Consider the following 27,144-nt stretch of genomic DNA (forward strand, 5'->3'; position numbering starts at 1 on the left):
TAGATAGTCTAGAGTTTTCCCATGCATTTCCAAGTATAAATGACCATGAATGCATATATACAAACATGGTTTTTAAATATTTTGTATTTTAAATAATGAATCATATTGTATATCTGTTTTATAATTTGCTTTTTTCACCTTCCATTCACCTTTCTATTCAGTTAAGCACCTCATAATATGCATATACAGCTCTTATGTATTACTTGCTAATTGCACCCTGATTTATTTGTAGTTGTTTTCAATTTTTGTGTGGCTATTTCTGAACTATAATGCCCTAAAAATTAGCTTACTGGGTCAAAGGGTAGAAGGTAACTCCAGGTTTGCTCTAAGCAAAGAATATGGGAAAGAACATCCCAGGTCAAAGAAACAATGGAGCATAACCAAGAAAATTAAGTATGTGGAAGTCTGGAGGAAAAGGTATGTATGAGTTCAGTGAAGAGGCAGGTATGGACAAGATAATGAGGGGTTTTCTGAGCCATCATAAGGAGTCTGGACTTTTCTCTACAGTACAAGGGAAGGTGAGCTACAGACTGAAGGATCTCAAGCAGGAAAGTAACATACAAGGGTTTTACTTTAGATCATCCTGAAAATAGCGGAAAGGTTGAATCGTAAGAGATAGTAACTGGATGCAAGGCAATGCCATGGAAAGGAAGTAGGAGGGTATGGGTAATGCTGAGGAGCCTGAATAAACAGGACTTTGTAATTATGGATGAGAGACCAAGGGAGAGTGAGAAAGAAGTCCATGATCATTTCCATGTTTCTGCCTGGCCACTGGATGAATGGGGTATCACTAACCACAAAGGGAAAGAAGGAGAAGTAGAATTTGAAGAGGGATGGATATAGGATTCTGTTTGGAGAATACAGAGCTTTGGGACATCCAGTAGGCAGAAGCTGAAAATGCACATCTGTCTGGACCTCAGGTAAGAGAGGAGAAGAGGAATAAAGATTTGGAGGTCAGTGGCATTCAGTGGTGGTTTAAGGCAGGATATCACCTACAGGGGAAAAACAGAGCAAGATGAAAAGGAAGACAAGGATAAAATACCTACAGAATATTAGTTTTTAAAGGGTAGGCTGAGGAACAACTGCCTGAGAAGGAAACTGAGTAGGTGCATTCAAAGAGGTAAAAGGAGAACCAGGAAAGGAAGATTCTTGGTTTTCTAAAGAAGAAAGTGGTCATTAATATGAAATGCTACAGTTAGTTCAAGTGAGATGAAGTGTGAAAAACTTCCTTTAGATTTGGCAATTATGTTACTGGAAGTTTCCGTGAGCTCAACAGAGTAGAATGAAGATGGAAACTGATTGCAGTGGGGCTGATACAGGACTAAAAAAAAAAAAAAAAAAACAAATGTAGTATCAAATAGAGCCTGAGTTGAATAATATTTAATAATTTAATAAGTTTAATAATGAAGGGATGGAGGGTAGAGAGAGATAGGACAATGGCAGAAAGAAATTAACAAAGGAAGGAATTTAGTTGTTGTTTAAAACAATAGCAGGGATGTAAGCATGTTTTATAAGATCAGGAAAAGAAACCTAAAGAGGTACTGCAGAAAGAGGTAAGTGATGTAGCAATGATGCAGAGGACACTGTTTCTAGATATATTACGTTTCCAGATTGCTGGACCCAGGCTCATTTACTAGTTTATGCTACTTCACTTCATAAAAGTTTTCCTTTCCTGGAACTATGATAAAGCTGCTCCGAACTGGAACAGAGGTAATAACGTTATTGAATGTTCTTAAAGCATTAAGTAGGAAACAATATTGAGAATATTTTTTCCCAAAAAAAGGGGGAATTTAACTATTTGAATGGAAATCTCCTTTTAATGGTAAAATGTCTTAGTATGGACTTTCAACATACTGGGCCACCTTACTAGACTACTAGCTTCTTGAAAGCATAATGAATTAATACATTCAAAAAATGCTTGCCTACATATCTACCATGCTAGGCTTTGGGGATACAAACATGATCAAGACACACTCCCTGTCCTAGAGGGAGCTTACAAACATATAATTACAATACAACACAATAAGTACAAATAAGAGAGGTAGGCATAAACAGCATGAGTACACAGAAAACGGATCTCTAACTCTGCCTGGAGTGTGGACAAAAGTCAAGGGAAGCTTTAGAGGATCTTTGCTTAAACTGGGTCTTTAAAGGATAAGCAGGAATTTACCAGGCAAAGAGGAAAGAGAATTTCAGCTGTAGAGAACAGCATGCACAAGCGCATGAAGTCTTTAGAGAGTCCAGTGAATAAAGGTGACATCAGGGAACTTATGGGGTATGTATGGCAGGAAAGGATGCAAGAGAAGCGATCAAGAATGAGTTGCCAAAGGTGTCAGGGTTAATGACCTTGCACATCTTTCAGGTGATGACCAGTCACAAGGAAGTAACACTGTAAGGTTTTCATTCCCAGCATCTCCCATGGGCCTAGGACCATGCCTTTCACCACAGAAAACTTTCAACAAATGGATATGGAATAAACAGGTGAGTCAGAATCTTAGAATGATAAAGAAATTTGAAAAGAACACAGATCCCAGGGAGAAGGGACTAAATTAGAAGGAACTGATTATTTAAAAGCACAAATTAATTTACTGACACAGTGGAAAGGTAGAGTCAGAATTATACTGGCTAAGGCCCTGTTAAGCATTTGTTGTGTACACCACCTACCACCCAAGAATTAGATTAACGTTTTCCAAAGAGTCAAAGTGAAGAGTCCCTAAACACAGGGCTACAAACTTGGGCTTTGACTAGATTTTCATAGCTTGAAGCAATTGGTCTCTGTTAAGTAAGAGATGAGTAAAGAGGAAATAAATACAGTAGATACTAGTAGCCCAGTGTCAAGACATGCAACACCTGATGATGAGAATTGAAACTTTCAAACCGAATTTTTTAAGTCACTGCACTTACCAGCACCAAAAATAAATGATTAGGATGACCTGAGAAGACGATTACTCTAACCTACTCAGCTAGCAGATTGCTGCACTTGGTACAAGTCACCCACTTAACTTGATTTCCTCCACCATATTCAGGTAAAATGTCCTACAATAACATGGCACAATATTATTAAAATATGAGTTCCTTAATCAAGCTTTTCTATCTTAAAGAGATAATCAAATCTTTGACCAGCAGATTACAACTACCAGCCATAGAGACAACTGCACTCTGAGAATAAAGGTTAAAAAGACCCAGGAGATAATGCAGCACTGGGAACCACAGTCACATCAAAGGCACACAACCTTTCAATCTTCAGAACCTTTATGTTCCTGCCTTGTATTTCTGAGCCCTTCATTCGTCTCATCTTGGTTTAATATAAGACAACAGGATTTCACCAGAAGGAATTTGAAATAATACATTTCCTGTATTTGATGCAAGGGAGAAGGAACCTATGCACACAAGAGTCAGTAAACTCAACAAACATTTGGACCAATGGTTTCACATAAATAGTGTGCAGGAGGGATGAACTAGATTAAATCCTAGGAACTCCTAAACTTTAGATAAAGATGAGGTCAGATTCCCATTATAATTCAAGGAACTCTAAGAAAATAACAATTCTAAATTCTAATGTGACATGTCAATCACACTAGTTTGGTTACGAATGAGAGAGGGTAACTTTCTATGGTTACTGGTATCAGAGGCTGGAGACAGTCATGTATCAGGTTACCAATATGAAACTACAAGAACTAATTTACTTACATGACTCCAAGGCAATGGAGCTTAAAAGCAATGTAATTATTGTGCCTAATGTCCTATTTCAAAAAATATGTGATAAAGGTCCACAGAGTAACTTAAGAATATAATTTACTAAATAAAACTGAACAAATAGTACAGTGATCTGGATTCTAGTCGTGAATCTGACACAATTAACTATCTAATCGTGGCTAAGTCACAAATAGTCCATGTCCCAGTTTATGTATTACAATGATGTACTCATGACTGAGTTAAATGTGAAATGTTCTAAGCTCCTTAAAAAAGTAGTACTTTACTTATAAGACGAAGGTATTACATATGAGATGAAGTTAACCACCAGGACCAAAGCTAACAATTTCCATTTAAATAGAACTTACCTCCAAAAATATTCAGTGCACTCGATACATGTTCATTAACTCTTAAAAGGCATTATTCAAACATTTCATAACTAAGGAAATGGACGTATTAAATTACTTAATAACTCAAAATCTATCAACAGGTCTGTGACAGAGTAAGGAACAGAATCAAACACTCAGTGTTCCCCCGTCCCCCCGCCCCACACCCAGTCCACTGTTCAAGTCACCTACTTAGCTTAAATTATGTTGTTCTATGTATCAGAAACATAATTAGTTATGGCAGGAACAGAAACTTCTCTCCCAAAGGCTTCAGAAGCCATTTTACTAAAATATGTTCAAATTTTAAATGAGAATGGTTCCATGAACGGCAACTATTTATTAAACCCAAAAAAGTATTTCATCTTGTATTAGGTTGAACAATCTGTAAGGAATAGAGACTATGATTTTTAAACACAGAGTCAGAAAAGCAAACCAGGAGCAAAGACCAAAGACTATGACGGGGTCTACCTCTCTCAAAAGGATTAAGAAAAATAGAGGAAAGGGTGACAGAAAAACAAAACCCAAAATCAAAAGGTAATTCTATGGAATACTATGGAATATTTGTACCATGGACAAATGGCATGAAAAATATACCTTCAGGTAAGCATCAGATACATATTAATCCATCTTCCAAATTAGCAAAGTGCTTCCCCGCCAGTCCCCCCGCCGCCAAGGTATCTCTTGGGGAAGACTTGTTACTCTCATATATGCTGTTGATCTGATACAGCCTTTTCTGGAGACTATTTAGAAATAAGTAATAAAAGTTTTTTTTTTTAAATATTGTAAAAGTTTTTTTATACACTTTGACCAAGAACGGTAGATGGATTATTGCTTTCAACTCTTCATATTCTGTCATAAAATTATACATTCACACCCTTTGTCATGTAATTTTGCAAGGCTTGGCCACATGGTTTGTTTTGGCTAATGAGACTTGATGCCAGCAGAGGCTTAAAACATGTTCTGGTAGTTTGGCTTATTTCTTACACGCTGGTGATAAACCATGATATGACTATGCCCCAGGTAGCTGCTGCCCCTTCATGATAGGCCTCAGAAAAACACATTTAGAGGAGATCTAACCCAACCTACAGCCTGAGGCAGGCCAACCAACCCACAAACTGAAGTAGATGTGCCTGGCCAAGCCCAGCCTAGAGGAGGAGGATCTAGGCCCCGCGTGAAAATAAACCCTTAGTGTTGTAACTCAATAAAACACTGGTTTGTTATGCAGAACTGTTATGGCAATAGCTGACCAATACACCCAATAATCTCACACCTGAGAATGTATCCTGGGGCAATTAGAGAGAACAGATTCACATATTTAGGGTGAATTTATCATAGCAACATTTATAAACAACAGAAAACTGAAAACATTCTATCATCAAACAATAGACTGAACAGTGAAATAAGTTATGATCTAGCCAGACTATTAAATATTTAAAGCTATTAAAAATTATGTTCTTGGGACTTCCCTGGTGGTCCAGGGGGTTAAGACTCCACGCTCCCAATGCAGGGGGCCCGGGTGCGATCTCTGGTCGGGGAACTAGATCCCGCATGCATGCCACAACTAACAGTTCGCATGCCGCAATTAAGAGCCCGCATGCCGCAACTAAAAGATCCCACATGCCGCAATGAAGATCCCGCATGCCGCAACTAAGACCCAGTGCAGCAAAAATAAATTAATTACTTAAATTAAATAAAATTGAAGAAAAAAAAAGAATTACGTTCTTAAAGAACACACAAAAATGTATGATAATGTTCATAATATTTAAGTTTAAAAAGTATAAAAAGCAAGATGCACTGTTTAAAAAATATCTACAAGTAGAGAAAAAGATCAGGTAGATAAAATAATTCTTTTAAGAAGTACAAATGATTTTCTGTGCTAAATATTATTTTATGCTAAATACTATACTTGGAATAAAGAAGTAAATAAGTATGTGTTCCCTGACTTCTTGAAACTAACAGTCTAGTGAGGAAGACAGATATTAAAAAATAATAATCATATATATGTAATTACAAATTGTGATAAAATATTGTGGTAGAAATTGCTAATTATCCCCAGTATTTATTTCCCCCTTCTTGCTCAGTACTAAAGTCACTGAATTTTATCGGCCCATGGCCACCTGGAATGAACTATACTTCCCAGCCTTCCCTGCTCCTACTTGGGGCCATGCGACCAAGTTCTGACCAATGGGATCTAATTGGAAGTGAGGCATGCAACGTCCAGTAAACATCCTTAAAAATAAAGGGCTTGCTTTCCCCCTTCTTACCAGATGGAGCAGCTATTTTGGACTATGATGTGGAAGCTTCATGCTGAGAATGGCAGAGCAATAGAATAGGAGGAGCCTGGGTTCCCTGGCACTGTGGAACCACTGTCACCAGCCTTATTACACCTACAGAGCTTTCACATGAGACAGATAAAATTCTACCTTGTTTAAGTCATTTTCATTTTGGGTTTTCAGACATCCACAGCTGAACCTAATCCTAAATGGCACAGCTATGAAGGAAAGATGAAGGGTTCAATGAGAGATTATAATAGAAACTGTTGGTTTTGACAGGAGGAAGGGGTTTCAGGGATAGGTCCTCTGAGGAAGTAACTTTTAAGCTGCAACCTACCTGATGCCTGGCCAGGAGAGCACCAGGTGAAGGGAGGTGGGGTGGCAAACCCCTCAAGGCGGGGGAAATCAAAGATGAAACTACTATGGCTTAAGCCTGAATCTCAGTAGGAATAAGCAACAAACTGGGATGTTAAGATTGCTTCTACAATGAATGAATTAGAATGAAAGCAGAGCACTAAAGCAACTAAGTGCATTGGCTCCAATATTAGAATATCCATTGTGACAAGCAAAAGACCACACATACATGTCAAAAATGAGAGGGGAAGGGTGCAGAATGAGAACACATGCTATTAAAGAAATTAATAGTTGCTTCCACACTTCAGTACTACTAGTGTTTAAAATAGTTGGATTCTCTGATTAGAGTGGTTCATAAACCATAAGGAGAATGTCATTAGATTTTTAAATGCTAATCCTCCCTGGAAAAGACAAGACTTTGGTGTTAAAATTTTTTTTAAATAATTGTTTCTTGTCTATTTCTGATTATAAAAAGGAAACGTATTTATTGTGGAGAATGTAGCAAATATAAGAATATAAAGAAAAAATAAACTACCTGTAAATCATCACTTCGCAATATTTTATACTGACGCTGTTTTTATACACTTATATGCCTACACACATATATACACACAACACACAAAAATGGGATTGTAATGCATATGAAGTTGCATGTGCTTTTTCATTTATTTTACCATAAGTGCATTCCTATGTCATTAAAACATTTTTGAAACCATGATTTTTAATGGCTATATAACATATAATTTATTTAGCTTAATCAAGTCTGGGTTAAAACTGTCAACCACAAGGACTTTCCTGGTGGTCCAGTAGCTAAGACTCCATGTTCCCAATGCAGGGGGCCCGGGTTCGAGCCCTGGTCAGGGAACTAGATCCCACTAGCCGCAACTAAAGATCCTGCATGCCGCAACTAGGACCCGACGCAGCCAAATAAATAAATAAATATATATTTTTTTAACATTTAGAAAACAACCTGTCAACCACAAATTAAAGCCCTGTGGGTCAAGAAGATGACTTCAAAAACCGCCACGGGGAGCTTCTGTTCAGAAATCTCAAATTACAGGTTAAAAGCACTGGAACTATCTAACAAGAATTCATTGAAATTCACTGAGTTTTAGCCATGAAGGATGCTTAATAAAGTCTATATTTTCCGAAATGGAGTGCACCATTTTGTAATTAGTCTTGAGGAAGAAACAGAATAAGTATCAAAGACTGAAGTAGCAATAACAAATAAGAACTAATAAGTGCCTACTGTTAGAATTAGTGACTATCTGCAATGTTTTTTTTAATAAAGCATAATAAGAGGACATATGCTTTTATTATTTCCATAATTAAGTTTTCAAGTGGATTTGGAAAAATGATTATAGAAAAATGCATATAGAAAAAGAACGGAAACAAATATGACAAAGGGTTAATAGCTGTTAATTCTTGAATATGACATTCTTTGAACTTTTCTGTATTTAAATTTTTTCTCACAACCAAAAACTTAATATTAAATTATTAGTCATGCGAGTAAGGTAATTCAGATTTCAGTTATTAAAGTAGAAGGAAAATCAGTAAGTTTTGCCAGAGGCTAAGCAGATCTTTTGAGAAGGAAAAACAAAAAGCTGGGCATACAGCATTAGGAGTTTGTTCTAAAATAAAACTATTTTAAACAAAGTATCAGTGTTTCACGTTGGAAATAGGTCTGAGGAAGGACCAGCTTTTGAATTTTATAGCTGTGCTTCCGTCAAGTACTATCCTACCTAAAAATGATACGTATTCTTTTCTATCAAAAAGGTTGTTTCAACAGTTAAGCAAATACTTTAAAAACTGCAAGACTGCATTTTAGTTTCTGACACTAGCTTTCTTTACTTTGTATACCTAACATTTTCCTGATGCTACACCCATTTTTTAAAATTGTAGGTTCTAAAATCCAAACTTAGTTCAGATGACAGAGTTTGCCACTTGATGAAACATCTTACTAAACATAAATGGTTGCAATGTTCTATTAAGTGAGGTCCCTAGCAGAAAAAAAAATAAAAGAATAAAAAGTTACAGAAATAAACCAAATCTTTACATCAGTTCTCATAAAAATTTCAAATAAATGTACATTTTTTACAATTGCCCCATTTTCCCCAAATGTAGCCTTAGGTTGTCTTAACTTTGTGACAACATCCCCTATCCCCTACTCCACTAATCAGTTCTCACCTTCCTTCCCTGCTAGAACACGTGAATTTTTCAGCAAAAGTGACTCATTCATTGGCATCTTGTCAAACTAACCCTGAAATTTTAAGGAGGCTCAGTGCTAACAGAATTTTAAAGCTAGAACATTTTCACTAACACACATCATTTTGACTTTAGAGAAATGAATCACTTTCAGAGCCAAATACGTCTAACAAACTCTGTTTATATTTTTCCTTACAAATTGTTCTCCACCATGTTACCTCCTCCCAATTTTAGTTTGGCAATTCCATAATCTAAAATACCTCTTATTTCTGAAGAAGACAAGATGGGGGAATGCAGAAGCATTAGAATAGGAGAGGGGAGAAAAAAGCAATTGTTCACTAAGCTTGGAAAAAGATTCTATTCTGAAACATTAATGATTCGTTATCTATTCCACATAGTTCTCAAAATTTATTTCTCCCCTTAGTTAAATGAAAACACAATACAATACATAATATAAACACAATCAGGAATCTCCAGGAATAAATTACTCTCATTGCTATTATTTCACTAAATAAAAGTTTAAAAAAAAACACAAAAATCAATAACTGAGAACTATATAGCTAAAAATATTCAATAAGATATCACTAGCATGAACTATCAATTGCAAATCACCTCATCATTTTGGTTCACACATTCATCTACTCCAAAACCACCCCTTTTAACCAAAGGGAGAGTGGCAGGGAAGGAACAAGAAAACAAATGTTTTGTCAGATTTCCACAGACGTTTACTTATAGCTCTATCAATTGTCACACTCCACCTGGTGGCAGGAGCTGCCTGAATTGGCGAAGTGGAGGTCATTATACAAGAAATTCCAAAGAACACTTTCCAGCTGTCCCTGGGAAAAAAAGCAAGATGTTCTTTTTTTGTCCTATATAGAATATATCTAACAAGGCTCCACCAAAGTTTTTTCACATAATAGTAGGTCAATATCTAACAAAGATTAACATAAAGGAATGACAATCATCAGAATGGGAGATCTACATTTAGAGCAATCTACTTACAACCACTCCACGTTAAGTTAAATGTCATCTCAAGCCTTTAAAACAGGTAACAAGGCACATCCAGCAACTATAAGATTCTGGATCACATACTCCCACTAACTTTCTCTGCCCCTATCCTCTATGGGTAAACTATAGAGTTTAATTAACACAGTTAACAGCAGCCTGCCACCCTGCTTTTAGATATTTGCCAGTAACATATACCCATGGGATACTCTAGAGACTGATTTCAACCAAAAATAAAAATAGATAAACAGATCTCAAACAAAATTAAAACTGAGTCTGGCTGCCCACACTTATTTTCACACATGAGGAAAAATAGCAGTTCTCCTAGAAGCCTCGAGCAGACATATCTTTAGAACACAATGTTAAAAATATGCCCCCCCTCCTTTTTCCCCTACCTGTTTCTCACTCAAAGCTGTGATTTTGGCTTGAAGTTCATGAAGCTGTTTCTTTAAATCAGCATTCTGATTGGAAAGAAAAAATATCTGTGAGGAAGATATTTCATTTGTTAACAGAAGAGTAGCAAGATGACTTTATGCAAACTGTATTACAAACGATGAAGCAATCTTAAGCATTTAGCCAATCATATTTGTCATGCATTAAATTGTAGTCATATTACCACCACCTAGTGCATAGATCCTAAATGTAGGTTGCTAACACTAGAAAAGGGGTAAGCTCCTTTGCAATTGCAAGAAGTTTTATATTTCAGCATTTTGTACTGTAATACTACTCCTTTCTACTAAAATAGTTATTCTTCATAAGAAGTAACAGTTGACAGAAAACCTAAAGCTCCACTGATCAGTTGTAAGTATGAACACACTGCATGCTTAACGGCATTATCAGTAAAAAAAAAAAAGGTTTTTCTCTGCTTGCCCTCTCCCTTATTTAGTAGAGTACATTTGTTATTTTAGCCTAGATTTGAAAAGCTGTCAGTGCTGCAACTGCCTTAAACACTACATCATTCAAATTAACATACTGACTACCAGGGCAACTTCTCAGTTCTAAAATGTTAGGAATCAGAAAAGAATACTATTTTAAATGAGATACACTGAGCATGCCTGTCTTTTACTCACATGAGAGAAAAATCCAAAATTAAAGTTTTCAAAAGCTTAATGTAACAGGATCACTAGCAGATTGAATAGCACCACAATGAGAGACTACTTTTCCTTCGTCCTTTCACATGCAATTCTTTCAATTCATCCTGCCTGGTCTTCTGACAGGGTCGGGGCATACAGCCTCCCCTTCACGTTTACTCCATGTGGTCTTTTTTGTGACAGCATGTGATATAAGACCTCTCTAATGAGATCACCCACAAGACTGTCCAGCAACTTACTGCCCCCTCAGATTCTTCACATTAAGACTGCTCTGTTACATGACTGCCAGCTATATCAGAAATGCTGAAGTTTTCTAACAATATTTCAGTTGCTGATAACATAGGTTACCATATTAAATATAAAAGAATCTATTCATCTAAGGTCTACTGACTCTTGGTTGCCTAAACCTAATTTAAATTATAATATATATTAAAAAAATTAAAATGGAGAAGTTTCTCAAAGAAGTTGGACTGTCAAACAGGCGTTAAGTGGATATCACTGCCAGCTCTCAGAATCAATGGTTTGTGTTAAAAACACAATAGTTAAGCCACTGGGGGCTAAATTCGTAGAAATGAATATTATTTCCCACTTCCAAAAATCAATCTGCCTCAGTACCATTCTTTAATCCAAGAAGCTATTTTACTTAACTTTACAATGAGGCATGTATGGTATGTTTAACAAGCTAAAAAAAAAAATGTGTGTGTACATATACAAATATACATATACACACACAGACACCCCACCATCAATGGGTCTAGGTGTTCTGTGAACAGATTATGAATAAATAAATGCAAGGGAGAAATCCTGAGAATGTCTGATAAATACTCTCCATACTTATGACCCACTGTCTAACTGCTGCAAAAGAGACACTGCCTGAACTATAAATATACTAATTAAAGACAAGATAAATTTTTAGGAAGATTTCTCTTCAGGGATAGAAAATAAAATGGCTGAGCCAAAAACCCCTATGAGACTTTAAAGAAAAGGTAACACCTGATGAATTACTATATAAGGTTCTTTAAAACCCTCTCTAAGGGTTCTTTCAAAAATGAAATTTTAAAAAATGCTTTTAAAAAATTATTCTAAAATTCTATTCTGAACATAGTGAGATTAAGTATTTAAATGTTCTATACTATAAACTAGGAGAAAATAAAAATGGTTCTGGGCCATATTCAATAATTCTGAGATTACAGAAAGCCTTGCAAACTCTGATTTTGAGTAAGTGGGCTTGTGGAAATGAAATTTAAGCTATATGAAGAGTATTAACTCTCAATTTTTTTCCCAAAATATTCAAAGCAATTAACATAAAATAAAAGCAAAATAACAGTAACAAAGATGAAATAATAGCTATATTATAATAGAATGACTGGAGTTTTCTTAATTCTTATAACATGAAGACCAATGTACTAAAAATAATTGCTGTTACAGATGAGATAGTTTCTAAAACCTAAGTACTGTCTGTATTTTAATATTTTATGGTCACTTTATTTTAAATTATTTTAATTTAAAAATTAAATGAATAAAAGTAGTATTTTACCTGTGGATCCTGTTTCATTTGAGCAACCAGTTTCTGATAATAAAAAGAGAAAAAGAGCCATCAGTCTTACATATAAACTCACTACGGCTAATCAGGCTCAGCCCCCAAAATCTAGAGTTTTAAGTCCACACAAAAAAATGAGCAATACCACAATCAGAACAGACCAAACGCTTCTGTGATCTATATAAAAAGTTAATGAAACACTCCTCTTAATAATAAAAAAAAAAATTCAGACTATCGCTTTATATTTGAAATGAAGAGCTTCCTGCCTTTAAACAAATCTGGAGATGGGCTGGGGGAGGGGAGCTTTTAAAAGACAATTTAAATAAGCTGAATGCTCCAAAAGCCAAACATCCCTTTAAAAGGTTGTCATTGTCTAGAGTCCCAAGTAAGTCCTGGAAAGAAGGTGCTCCCAAACAAAAACAGGCCTGTTTGTATACAGCAAACAGATTTGGCGAGTCTGTTGGTTTGGTTCGCAGAAGGAGCCTAGTGTCAGATGTGACTCTGCCACTGTCCTCTGTGTGGGGGGAGGGGGGATGTACTCAGTGGAGCAGTGATGCTCAGTATTTGAGAGTAAGGAAGTGAAGGAACAATAATGCAAAATTCTACCTACCTGGGTTCCTGTGGGAAGGAGAGTACTACCAGAATACTGAATAAGAAAGACCTTTACTAGGGAAAACATAAGTCCAAAAAATGAAAAACAAAGAAAAATGGATGTCAACTGACCTAACCCAACTTCCAAAAGCATCGCTGCCCAAAGGTAACAATAACCAGGGACAGAAGAATTTGAAGCATAAAGGAAATATCAGAAGGCTGAGTCCTAAAAGTATCTAGGAATAAGCTGTTCTCCAAGTGAATTTTTCATATAACTGAAAAATCTGTCCCTCTCTTTGGGTGACAAGACACTTTTAAAGTTTTTAGTCGTAGGGACTTCCCTGGTAGTCCAGTGGTTAAGAATCTGCCTTCCAATGCAGGGGACATGGGTTCGATCCCTGGTCGGGGAACTAAGATCCCACAAGCTGCAAGGCAACTAAGCCTGCGCACCGCACTATTGAACCCGCGCACTCTGGAGCCCACACGCCACAACTAGAGAAGCCCGCATGCCGCGATGAAGAACCCACACGCCACAACGAAGACCCAGCACAGTCATAAATAAATAAATAATAGTTTTTAGTCGTAAAATACAACCTTTCTAAAATATATTATATACTTATCTGCCTTATTAAATAGAAAAAAAGCAGCATTTAATGACACTTAGAGGCACGATTACCTCAATGTACTATTCTGCAAACAATACAAAAAGGTCCTTACAATAAAGGCCCCAAACTGCTGTGTTCTAAAGAGTTCTTGTGCCTGCATTTGAGTTTTTCAGTCTACTCCTTAATGCCAAGCAGTCAGCTAGCAAATCTTGCTACTATTACTATACCTCCCTCTAAGAGCCCCTGAACCCGAATTCCAATTTGCTACTTCTGAGCTGCTTTGTGATACACTCAGTGAAGTAATTCTAAGATGAGTGAATAGCCTAAGAAATCCCCCTTGAGTAAAATGTATAATCTTGTGTGACTTCTAACATTTATTCTAGCTTGTCAAAAACCTTACTTCAGGTGCTAAGGTATACATTCTGGATAGCTGAGATTGCCAACCATATGACCTCCAAATACGCAAGGTATATGTTACTATACTCTACTTCATATATGACAGTGGTAACTCTTCTATATCCTGGTCTTAATCTACAAAATAGTAATAACACACATTCCAAGAACTCAATGAAATAGAAACATAAGGTTTTATACATATACATTTTTACTAATGCAGCCTAAAGGCTAGCGACATTCTTCAATGAAAAAAGTCCTTCATTTTCCTTTCTGCTTTTGTCACCAGAGAGTGGAGTACTATGCTAAAGTTGCCTTTTTAAAGCTGAAAAAGGTTTTCCTCCACGACACTGAAATTTAAAAACTGATAACCAAAGTAAGTCTCTACCTCTAGAGGAAATAAATAAGCCAACTTTTCTACCTATAATCAAGCAAGCTGCATTTCAGACCATTAGAGGCAGGACAGAACAAGCTGGGCAACTTAACTAGACCATCCAAATCCCTAGTGACTTCAAGGTGACGTTGTGTGTTATCAAAGTGAAGTTACTCTCTATTGTTAAGAACGCAGCAATTTTTCATGAGAATATAGTTTAAGCCAAGGGCTGGCAAACTACAGCCCACAGGCACCCTGCCTTTGTAAATAAAGTTTTACTGGGACACAGTCACACCCATCCATTTATACACTGTCTATGGCTGCTCTGTGTGTACAGCAGCAGAGCAGAGTTGTTGTGACAGAGGCCATAAATGATGCCCATAGTATAAAATACTTTACCCTCTGGCCCTTTGCAAAAAGTCTGCTAACCTCTGCTTTATACTATTCTCTGTTCCATGTAGAGTAAAAATACTCCAAAAGTTAAAAAAATCTGCATAAGAATAATCAAAAAGGCAATTTCCCAAAAAAGATGAGATGCCCATCACAGGCCATTATTATGTAAACATTTATTCAATATCAACCACGTGTACGTCACTACTTTTTAAATCATCTCGGTCCATAAAGAACAAAAGTATACTTCTACCACAGCAATACCAGGTAGTTTCAGGACACACCTTCTATACAGTAAGCTCATTTTCAGCCCTAGTTTCCCTAAGTGGAAATGATGAAGGGGTGGCTTCTGCCCCAATATTTAGTCAAATGTACAATCTGACTTTGGCCTCAGCCTAATAGCCAGTTCTTACTTTGATGTCATTTCTAGCATCCCTGAACTTGTCATGATCAATGATCATGTAGGTTACCATGTATCCAATCAGAATAACAGCATCAGATTTACAAGCAAGGCATGTCACTTGGATTTACTGTTAAAACTTTTTTTTTTTTTTTTTGGCCACACCGCGCAGCATGCGGGATCTTAGTTCCCTGACCAGGGATCAAACCCGTGCCCCCTGCAGTGGAAACGTGGAGTCTTAGCCACTGGACCACCCGGGAAGTCCCTACTATTAATACTTAAACTGGGCTTCCCTGTTGGCGCAGTGGTTGAGAATCTGCCTGCCAATGCAGGGGACACGGGTTCGAGCCCAGACGCCCTGGTCTGGGAAAATCCCACATGCCGTGGAGCAACTAGGCCCGTGAGCCACAACTACTGAGCCTGCGCGTCTGGAGCCTGTGCTCCGCAACAAGAGAGGCCGCGATAGTGAGAGGCCCGCGCACCGCGATGAAGAGTGGCCCCCACTTGCCGCAACTAGAGAAAGCCCTCTCACAGAAACGAAGACCCAACACAGCCAAAAATAATAAATAAATAAATAAATAAAAATTAAAAAAAAAAAATACTTAAACTTTTTTTAATAGGAAAGGATTCCAAATATAACTGGAGTGAAATATCTTACATACTTTATATGTTAAAATACTATCAACCAACACTGATAAACATAAATAAATGTTTATTACCATACAAACAAAATGCTATATAATAATTAAGGATGAATATAAAAGCTATTAATTTTATGCTAAAAAAATAGTTAAATATACAGGAAAATAATTAATGTGAATATTGAGAGTGATAACTTTAGGAAGAATATTATATCCCTTTTGAGTCAATAAATGTAATTTTAAAATTTAAATTAGATTTTTAAACAATAAACATTAAGTTTTTTCGTAATTATAATTTTTATAAAATTGATATGTCCAAAAATCACATATGAGTAAAAACTTCAGTATACATGGTAGTCAATTTTAATATGCCTTGTTATTTAAAATATGCAAGTTAACACAGGGAACTATATTCAATATCCTATGATAAACCATAATGAAAGAGAATATGAAAAAGAATGTATATATATATGCATAACTGAATCACTTTGATGTACAGCAGAAATTAACACAACACTGTAAATCAACTATACTTCAATAAAATAAATTTTGAAAAATAAACAAATAAAACATGCAAGTTAAGTCACACGAACAAAGTCCCTCAGATGAACCAAAGAACAGAAAAAAAACAGAGGTTTTTTTAACACCTTCGCTATATGGAAAAGAATATTTTTAGTTCTTTTGTCTGGAAGAGAAGTCAGGAATATTTTATTAAAGTTCTCGAAAATATTACCAATGAGTTTGTTGAGTAGTAATAAAAGGCAAATAACATGACTCTTGGACAAGTGACTGAAAAACGATTAAAAGCTCTACTAAAAATCAGAGATAGCCTGTTTACTAATTTAGCCATTACTAATAACATGATGTGGGAGAAGCCATGAATGAAACATACCTGGTGAACCTGAATTTCCACTTTAAGAGCCTCCTGTAGAGTCTGCAACTCCATCCTCTACCTTCTCCACTTCTTCTTATGTCTGCTAATTCTATAGTTTCTTCAGCCTCTGTTTAAAATAACAAACTCCTCTTCTTACTGCAGCTGTAGAGATCATAAAATGTTTTGGATCATTATGTTGGGTATAAAGGAAATATACGTTAGATAAAATAAATTACATTAGTCGAAATATTTCGTCGACTAAACACAGGGCAAAAAATTTCCCCAAACAGATTTCTTTCCAAAATGAGTAGTTTTTTCTGAATTGGTACCAAAACTTGCTGGGTTTTATTCTCTGAGCATTCCTCTCGAAAACACTTCAAATAAGTAAGAAATGAAAAAAAAATGTGTTTAATCTGGTCATGAAAACAGCTAAGCACTTACTAGGCGCTCAGCACCACACTAGATACTACTTTCTGAGGATACAGAGCTGAACAAGACCTCTTCTGTCCTGGATGCGTTGGGAGTCTAGAGGAGGAGAGGACAACCATCCAGGACATGCTGTTCTTAGAAAGAGACACATAACAACATGATCATACATTTTTAACCATCACACAGAGTGAACTGGAGAGTTCAGGATCTCTCGGAGGTTAAAGAAGGCCAGAGTACTCTCCCAATTTGGATGGACTCTCACTCCATTTAAAAAATAAAGAAACTCAAAACAGGGGCAATTCTGGTATAATTTAAAGGTTTACATTTAACAAATTAATACTTAACGCAAACACATTGCAACGTAACTCTGCTTTCCACAAAGTTATGACAGGGATGTTAAAAAATAATTCTATCGTGCACAACAAATGAGGTGGGTCTAGCAATAGAACAGACTTTTCCAGCTTTACAATGAACACCATCTTCTTTTCAAGCCTGCCGGTGCATCTCTTTGGCTGCACGTAGAAATGCAGGTGGAGACAATGTCAAAAGTCTAGATTTGTGAATGTGAACCTTCCTATTCTGCTCTGCTCATCACTACTGCACTTTAAATTAACTCAATGGCTAATTTCTCTTTTCATTTTTTTTCTTTTTTCTTGAACGTGGCCTTAGACATGATTTTAGGTACTCTCCCTGAAGCAAAAGTTTACTTGAATAAATTTAAACTTTACTTCTTTCTCCTTTCTTCCTTGTACCTATAAAACTTGTAGTTAGAACAGCTTTTCAGCATTCTTACAAACTGAGGAAGGGAACAATCAGGAAGTTAGAAGAACTGCTACTCCTTATGCCAATTCAATGAGATTCATAATCTTTATACTTTCTAAAAATTATTTATCTATGGATAAAGTCCTAAGTTTTCTTAAAACTTCTTTAAAAACTGATTTAACAGAGTTATAGTGAAATCATTAACTTCAGGCTGTAATCGGGTGAATATTAATCTTCATTATATTTGTTGAATCTCACTAGGCTTAAAACATCATTGGCAATCTCTCCCCTAGGGCTTGTATACTATGTTATGTAATATCAAAATACTCTAACCTTTTTTTAAAAAATAATAAATTTCAAAAATGTAAAATACCTTCAAACTTATATTTGTGGAGGCTAGAAAAGCCTCCACATTATTATTGTACAATGATATTGTCAACCAAAAATTTTCATAGATGTAGTATGTTTAGGGGAGATAATTTGGAAAGTGTGATTTTGATGTACAAACCCAGGCTTTTCAGATATTTATTACCTTAAAAAATCTTTGGAACTACATAAATATCAGAATCATTAAGTTACTGATTTAGACCAAGGCTTTTGTTGTCACGTCAGTTTATTCTATACACTAAAGCAAATGTTAAAACTATACAGTCACTGTAATTTTAAATATTAAAGTAATCTCCCTACTCAAATTCCTGACTTATGTATGCATTAGAGTTCTTCCTGCAAACAGTACTTAAATTAGTTTTAAGGCTATCAGAAAATGTGTCCAAAAATGATTCCTTATAATTTTTCTCAAATTAAGAATCACCTTGAAGGGTATTTTCAACAACAGAAAGGCCATATTTTATTTTACTGGTAGCAACATATAATATCAAAGCTGAACTCAACTCATAAACTCTGGAAACAAACAGCAGGTTAAAAACGTGGAGAACTTAACAATATACACAACAAAGGGTTAACATAATTTGTACAGTTACAGAGTGCTTACAAATTAATCACAAATTAATTTTTTTAATTATGAAAAAGCAACTCACAGAAGAAGAAATAAGAATGACCAACATGAAAAACATCTATCTTCAAGAGAGTCATAGAAATGTAAATTTAAGAAGACACATTTTTGTCAATCAAACTGACAAAGATTTGTAAAAACAGTAATACTCTGAGCTGTCTAGAGTTTAGGTCAGGTGGCACTTTCATAATTTGCTATTAGTTATCTGTGAGCAGTAGCACTCAGGGTTATTTACTTTCTTCTTTTCAGAGTATCAATATTTACACATTTTTCCACGGAAAATACGTACTTATTTTTAAATAACAAAAAGTTAACTTAGAATTGCTAGAAAACATCAGAAAATTTTATACTGATGAAACAAAATGTTCAGGAAAAGAATAAGTAAAACCAGGGTTTAACTGGGAGGGTCTAAATGTCAAAGAGTACCTCACAGGATAAGAAGCCTGCAACTCAAGTTATTGAGGAGGTGACAGTTTTTACATCCTTCATCAGATTGTTGTCTGCTTATTAGAGACACACAAAGGCACAAAATTTTATTTGGCAAGGATTCTAAATGCCAATTACTCATTTTATTTCAAGATAAAACTGAAGGGTTAAAAAAGGTAGTGACTTATTATAAAAAAACTTACGAAGGATTAGAAGATTCATTTGATATCTTTCTTCTTCATAAAAGTCTCTTTCTGAATAGCAATTTTAAGAGACTGGTTTCTGCCTAAAGGAACAAGTTGTATACATATATATTCATAGCCTACAAAAACAAGGCAAGCACATGTTGAATCCTTTTAAAAAATATTTGGGGGGCTTAGACAACTCATGCAGCCACCATGTGATGACCATTTGGAGGCAGTTTATAGCATTATAAAGAAGGTATTATTTGCTAAATTTATAAAAAGATGATTTAACATATTTCGACCAATTCTAGTAAGTTATAAATATCAGCTGCTGCAACATAAATATGAACAGACTCCTAAAACAGTTTATTGAGGTACAATGCCTTTCACCACCCATCAGCTCTAAATACTATCACCAGAGAAGACAAGTGCCTAACACAAAATACCAATGTTCATTATATTGAAAACTGTACATGTCAAACGACTGGGACACCTAATGACCTCCCAGCTTCAAATAACAAAAACCCAAAAACAAATAAAAACTCCACAAACCTAACAAACAAAATAATCAAATCCCACTAAAAAAAGGCAGATGTAATGTCTAGAAAGAACATTCACTGTCTCAAACAAAAACAAAAAAAAAACCTGATTCCACTTACTCACTGTACAACCACTCTCAGCTTTAGGTTTGTTTGCTTATAAATCAGGAAAATGGAAACAGTATCACCTATTTCATAAAATTGCTATGAGGTTTAAATTAGGTGAAGTTATATGAAAAGCCCTTTGTAAACTGTAAAATTCTATGCTATTCTTAACATACTTAATTTAACTCTTATTCATACACAAACTTTTATATCAACTTCTCAACACAGCATATTGCTGGGAAGACTGTAGGCTTTCTTATTTTCAAATTCTCTAAGAAAGAGGCTTCTAACTATTTTATCTGGTTACAGTTCTGCTTGGAGATATGTGACCTCTAGGTCTTTCATTATGATTCTAATAATGTAGTAATGCTCTAACTCTGAATTTATTACCAAAAATCACTGCTCTGTTCCTGAATTGATATAAAGCTTTTTCCAATCAAAACAACTCACCAACCAAGCTTCTTTTTTTTTTAATTCTTCCTTCCTCCCTCCTTCCCTCCCTCCCTCCCTCCCTCCCTCCCTCTCTCTCTCTTTCTCTGCGTCCGGTCTTAGTTGCAGCATGCAGGATTTTCGTTGAGTCATGTGGGATCTTTCACTGCGGCGCGTGGGCTTCTCTCTAGTTCTGGCGCGAAGGCTCCAGAGCACGTGGGCGCTGTAGTTTTCGGTATGCAGGCTCTCTCATTGAGGCGCCGAGCTCAGTAGTTGTGGCGCACGGGCTTAGTTGCCCCGCGGCATATGGGATCTTTAGTTTCCCAACCAGGGATCCAACCTGCGTGCGTCCCCTGCACTGGAAGGCGGATTCTTTACCACTGGACCACCAGGGAAGTCCCCAACCAAGTTTCTTTAACTAACAGTAAGTCTGTAATACATTGTACCCCCAGACTGAATTCCTTAAAAATGAACAGCTCAGTGTTCTCTATACCATATATCTGCTTGGTGTTAAGACCCCACTTTTGATCTATACTCTCAAAATTGTGTTTAGAGTACGTTTAATTAATTTTTTAAAATATGAAAAAGTAGAAAGCCTCGACAGATCTATGTATCCTTACTTGACAGATGCCTAATACTAAAACATCAGGTTTCAATTTGTACTAAATACTTATTGCTTACTATGTATCTAATGGGCTAGGAGATAAAATATATCTTTAACTTTTAACTAGTGCTAAAAATGATCACAAACGCCAAAAATAAAAACAATATTTTAATAGCTCTTATTGAAAACTAACATTTACTAACTTGAATCAATAAAAATGACATTAAAAAACAATGTAACGTTTTTCTTATTTTCACGGTGATATTTCTTTGGTGACACTCCACAGATCAACAGAAAACGCTGCTGCACAAAGAGCTTGATTTTAGAGGCCACCCTCTGAATCTGGCAAGGTTACTATGCTCAAATCCTGGTATTACAGGTGTTGACAAAAGTCACCTCAGCTGGTAAGACTGATGTTTCCTAACCACTAAAATAAATTTATACACACACACACACACACACACACGCACACTATTAGGTTTATGGTATCTGAATGTATGGATGTCTTTGAGTATAAAATACGTATCTTTCTTTTCTCTGGTTTTTTTGGGGGCAAGGGGGCCAGGTCCTCACTAAAGAAAAGGAACACCTATGCAGCTCATACCATTCCAACACAAGGGTGTGGTATTTTCGGTCGAGTCAGGGTTTCCCCACAGCACCCTCTCCTACACAGGTCTGCTGCAGTGTCCTGCCCCTCTCCCTACCACCAGTGTTCACTCTAACATACAGGTTCTACCTCAGCTTCCTGGGCCCAGCCCTGGTAGGCACACATACGCTCTTCTAGTTCTCGCCTTTCTTCACAGAAATCAAGCATCTGTACTAAAATCTTCCCAACCATACCCAACAACAAGAAAGATGAAGTATATTTAAAAACTCACAGAAATTCAAAATGAAGGAGCCCGAAGAGTAGTATAGGAGCATAGTGACAATGAGGTCGAGATTTTAGAAATGGTTGCCACATTTACCAGAATGCTATTTAATGATAAAAAATAGTCCAGACAAGCCTGGCCAGAATCATATATATATTGACTACACAAAGGATAACATAAGAGGGTGTGGTGGTCTTAGTATAACCAATAAGTACTTAAGAGAAGTGGAAGTTATGGGAGAGAGATTTCAGATCAATGTAAGGAAGAGCTAAGGATTAGAGCTGTACAAAAAAGGAATGGGTTACCTTATGAGGTAGTGGGCTCCCTGTCAATAGAAGTATTCAAGAATGCTGCATATCATATCCCCCTCTTGGAGATTCACAATGCACATTAGCATATTAAAGGTTCTGAGAAGTCCTGCAGTAAAGAAACCTGTTTAACTTTGTTTAAAGCAGCATTTTCCAAATTACGTGACCACAGAACATTTTCCCCACCCCCGCCCCGCCCCAATAATATTTATTAATTTCTGTGGAACTAGAGTTCCTCGGAATACATTACAGAAAATATGAGCTACATTTTTTTTAAATGTAGTGTTCAGTATGTAACCAAATAACAATCTGCCAGGGACATAAGAGAAGAAATTGCCACACCTGGTAAAAGGCTGAAAGAGAAGGCCCTTAACGTCCCTTCTTCTTTAAGAATCTATGATTCCATCGCATCTCAGGGTAAAGGGCTATAGGGTCTTGATTATTTATTTTAAGTGGTTCCATGAGAGAAAGGCAAGTAGAATAAAATGGTAGTAAAATGTAAGATTAACTGGTTCAAATGCCTCCCTTTCATGTTCAAAGCCCAATCCCCAAAAGGTTAAGAGATACCTCAAGGACCATAATTATGTTAACCAAATATCTACTCCACCCACTAAATTAATTACTATGAGAGAGAATTAAAACAAAAAAAAAAAGAGTAGCCTTGCATTAGGGGACTACCCTATTCCAGTTATCTTGTTTGAATTTAATTTTTTAATCATAATACATGCTCTCCAAATAAGATTAATATTTGTTTGGTCTTTAGACACTGGACTGCCCTGTGTAATCTGAATTAGACATTCAAAGAAATGATTAAGTGTGATGATTTATAAGCTGTTAAAGTAGACATTAAAGTTGATACTAGGAAAAAAATGTGTTTGCCTCTATGCCCCACACTGCTACATTTCTCTTTTTTTTTCCTCTTCAAGAATTATACAAAACACACTGAAAATGCAATATCAGACATGAAGCCAACTCAACATTAAATTTAATAATATACATGCTTAAGAGTCCCAAATTTCAAAGTCAAGGTTCCCATAGTTACATTAACCTAGCCATTTTGCACATATACTAAGGCCATCAAATTTAACGCATATTAAGTAATACAAAACACAATGGGAACCTTAACGTTTGAATTTCCTGATTTTTTAATTTTTAGCCCTAACCACTGCATTAAGGACATTTTTCGCAAAGGGGACCCTTACATTTTAAGATGTTACTGAATGCAGGAACATGCAAGCCTAGCAGTATTATTAGAAACACAAATGCATTTGAGATATGGCTATATGAAATTAGACAAAAATTCACTTTCACTCAGTACAAACAGCAAAGCCTCATTCTCATTTCTGGGAGAGAGCTTTTTTGCAAAAAAAAAAAACAAACAAACAAAATTTCACTGAACATTTGAATTATTAACCAACTAGCATCAGGCACACTATGGCTGCCTGAAAAAAGTACTTACCAATTTTGGGGAAACTGGCTCTCCTTCAGCTCTCTTGCTCCCTACAACAGAAGAAGGGGAAAATGGAATTAGACTACAAACACAGATTTATGACATGTCATCAAAAGCTGTTTTTAACAGCAACAACAAAAACACACACACACACACACACACAAAAATGTCCAAAGCTTTAAAACCAAAAGAAAAAAAAAAAAAGAAAGAGATAGGTAGTTTTTACAGCAAGGAAAGAATTCAAGGGCAGTTAGATCTCTAATTTTCCAGTTTTTTCACTTTTCCACAGCTTTTTCAAGACAAGAAAAAGTAAGTAGTTGACGGTTTCCCTTTCCTAAGAGACACAGAAATGAAATGCATCTCATCTAAGTAACACAGAAATACAACCCTAATCCCCAACAAATGAACTTTCACTGTTTGCTGCTTTTTTTTTTTTTTTTTTTTTAAAGATTGATTGATTGATTGATTGATTGATTGCTATGTTGGGTCTTCGTTTCTGTGCTAGGGCTTTCTCTAGTTGCGGCAAGCGGGGGCCACTCCTCATCGCGGTGCGCGGGCCTCTCACTATCGTGGCCTTTCTTGTTGCGGAGCACAGGCTCCAGACGCGCAGGCTCAGCAGTTGTGGCTCACGGGCCTAGTTGCTCCGCGGCATGTGGGATCGTCCCAGACCAGGGCTCGAACCCGTGTCCCCTGCATTAGCAGGCAGATTCTCAACCACTGCGCCACCAGGGAAGCCCTGTTTGCTGCTTTATGTTACAAATTAGGCTAACATCACTGGCCCTTAGTTTCGTCTACTTAAAAGGCCTTTTTTTCAATTAATCTTGAAATGGATTTGTTTTATATGAGGCTTAAAATTCACAGCATTTTATATGTAGAGTCATAATTTAACTTTTCATTCACAATCTTAAAGTCTCACCACCTGAAACTGTAAACCACATAACACAAAAGTGACTTTCCCTATGCCACATAGTTAATCAGTGATTGAGCCAGAAAGAAAATCAAGGTTTTGGCATCTCAATCCAACGCTCAGTGATGCTTTTATCAATTATGTGTTGTTTTTTTTTTAAGATTAACTATACTCCATTAAGTTAATTTCAAGGTCAGAAAAGTCATGTCAGGCTATATTGTTTATTTATTTTTAACTCTTCCTTGCCCCAAACTTCTTTTTTAGTTAAAAAAAAAAAATTTAGGAAGCAAAAATTAAAACTTTTCCCTTAGCATTTCAGTATTAAATTATTTAAACTCCACATACCATGTTCCAAACCTGAATCATTCTTATGCTTTAAACATAGTACATTTGTTGACTTATGTTACTCCAATAGTGTAATGTAAATTCTCACTTCCTTAAGGGATATTTCAAAAAATCTTCATGTCATCCAAATTTTTTTTTTCATGTCGTCCAAATTATAAATTTTTATTTAATCATGTACAGTCATACCAAACATACAGTAAAATAATTTTAAAGGGCCCCGATTCATGCAGTTAACATTCATTTCCAAAAGAAATTCAATTTGCTGTTTTATCCTGCCTTTCTTTTAGCAGCAGCACTTTTTAAAGTTCTAAAGTCCATATAAATGGCAATTTTAATCACCAAGATTAGAATGACTCCCAACCAAAAGAAAAATGATGCAAAAATCTGTAGAATGATGTGGTTATTAAAAAGTGGGTTCTTGGGAATTCCCTGGTGGTCTAATAATGGTTAGGACTCCATGCTTCCACTGCAGGGGGCACAGGTTCGATCCCTGGTCGGGGAACTAAGATCCCACAAGCTGCACGGTGCAGCCGAAACAAACAAACAAAAAAACAAAAACATGAAGTAAATGCTCAGTAAATATTTGTTAAATGAATGAATTCACTGAGTGGACTCTTAACTCTCTGTTGCAGGCTTATTTTCCCTATTAGGCATTTCTTATTAGCTCTTTCATGCTGGGGATAATTATGCATCGATCTCCCACAGCATTATTTGTTAAATGAATGACTTTGGATAAAAACAGTTGATTAGGAAGTAAAATATTGTCATTTTAAAATATAATGAAAAGGAAAAGACAGATAAATTGGATCAAATTAAAATTAAGAACTTCTGTTCACCCAAAAAAAAAACAAAAACCCTTACGAGAATGAAAAAGCAATCCACAGAACTGGAGATTATAACTGCAATACATATAACAACAATGGCTTATACCCAGAATATATAAAATATGCTGAAACTCAAAATGATCAGGATGGGGTTGGGATTTTAACTTTTACTCATATGGCATTTGAGAAAGTATAGTCAAATAAACTCTTCTGAAAATCATATTCAGTAAAAAGGGACAATGGATGCACCTTATCTCTGGGGCATTTTCTCCAAAAATAAACAGCAGAGTCAATCCCTAATTGACAAGGAATTTTACCATGATATCATGAAAGTACTCATAAAACTGCTTGCAGGGACTGCAGAAATCACATTGGAAATCAAAGCCTGAGAGGTTAACTGACTTCCTGGAAGGTTACACAGCTAGCTGGTAGTAAAGCTGGAGAAAAGTCTACAGACCCTGAGATTCCTTTGACTGAACTGGCCTTTCCACTAGACCTCACTTCCTCTTAAACAGCTGTAGCAGTTACTCTCCTAAGAAATAAACTACAATAAATACTGACCAAATATTTTTGGGAAAATCTTCATATAAAGTTTTAAAGAAAAATCACATAAGTAAGCTATCCAGCACAGGTTTTAAAACCTGAGATCCTTTATGCCTAAGGGATACCCATGAATAGGCTTCAGAGGGGTTTGCCAACTCCATGATACTATATGCTAAATTTTGAATGTATGAGAATTCTGGGAAGAGGATCCACAACTTAAATAAGATTCGCAGAGGTTCAGATACCCAAAAAAGAGTAAATTATTTTTAGACTGGTGATTCTTAAACACTGTGCATCAGAACTACCAAAGTGTTCCTCCTAAAGACTGATTATTGACTACCGTTCGGATACTGATTAAAAAAAAAAAAGATTTTATTTCTGTAATTTAATAAAAATGAGTTAGCAGCAAAAAAGATTTACATATAAATTTGTACTTTTTACACTATCCATATGCAAAATAATAAGACTGAAATACAAGTTTGATTTCCTCATGTTAAGCTGATTCAAAGTCCACTTAATTTGTTTCTCACATTTCACACTAGTAGCTAAGGTAGTTCAAAATTTTTGCCTTATTTGCTTAAATGTTTAAAATA

At 35.9% G+C, this 27,144-nt stretch overlaps 1 protein-coding gene across 14 annotated transcripts in view; it reads right to left on the reverse strand.

Annotated features, from left to right (window-relative positions):
* Positions 1-27,144, reverse strand: part of PHF21A (PHD finger protein 21A) — a 202,229-nt gene that overhangs the window by 147,074 nt on the left and 28,011 nt on the right. For 13 of the 14 annotated variants that reach the window (XR_005021052.1, XM_036862480.1, XM_036862475.1 and 10 more), the window contains 4 exons: positions 23,942-23,982; positions 16,833-16,976; positions 12,545-12,577; positions 10,312-10,377 (listed from right to left, as the gene is read on the reverse strand). Coding sequence is in view for 13 of the 14 variants with exons in the window: in XM_036862480.1 (XP_036718375.1) it covers positions 10,312-10,377; positions 12,545-12,577; positions 16,833-16,886 (153 nt within the window). In the remaining variant the exon portion in view is untranslated. Of the gene's footprint in view, positions 1-10,311; positions 10,378-12,544; positions 12,578-16,832; positions 16,977-22,479; positions 22,592-23,941; positions 23,983-27,144 lie in introns of all 14 variants that reach the window. The other variant, XM_036862474.1, reaches the window with a different exon arrangement.

This window comes from Balaenoptera musculus, chromosome 8 (assembly GCF_009873245.2).
Source record: "Balaenoptera musculus isolate JJ_BM4_2016_0621 chromosome 8, mBalMus1.pri.v3, whole genome shotgun sequence".
In the NCBI taxonomy this organism is placed as follows: Eukaryota; Metazoa; Chordata; class Mammalia; order Artiodactyla; family Balaenopteridae; genus Balaenoptera; species Balaenoptera musculus.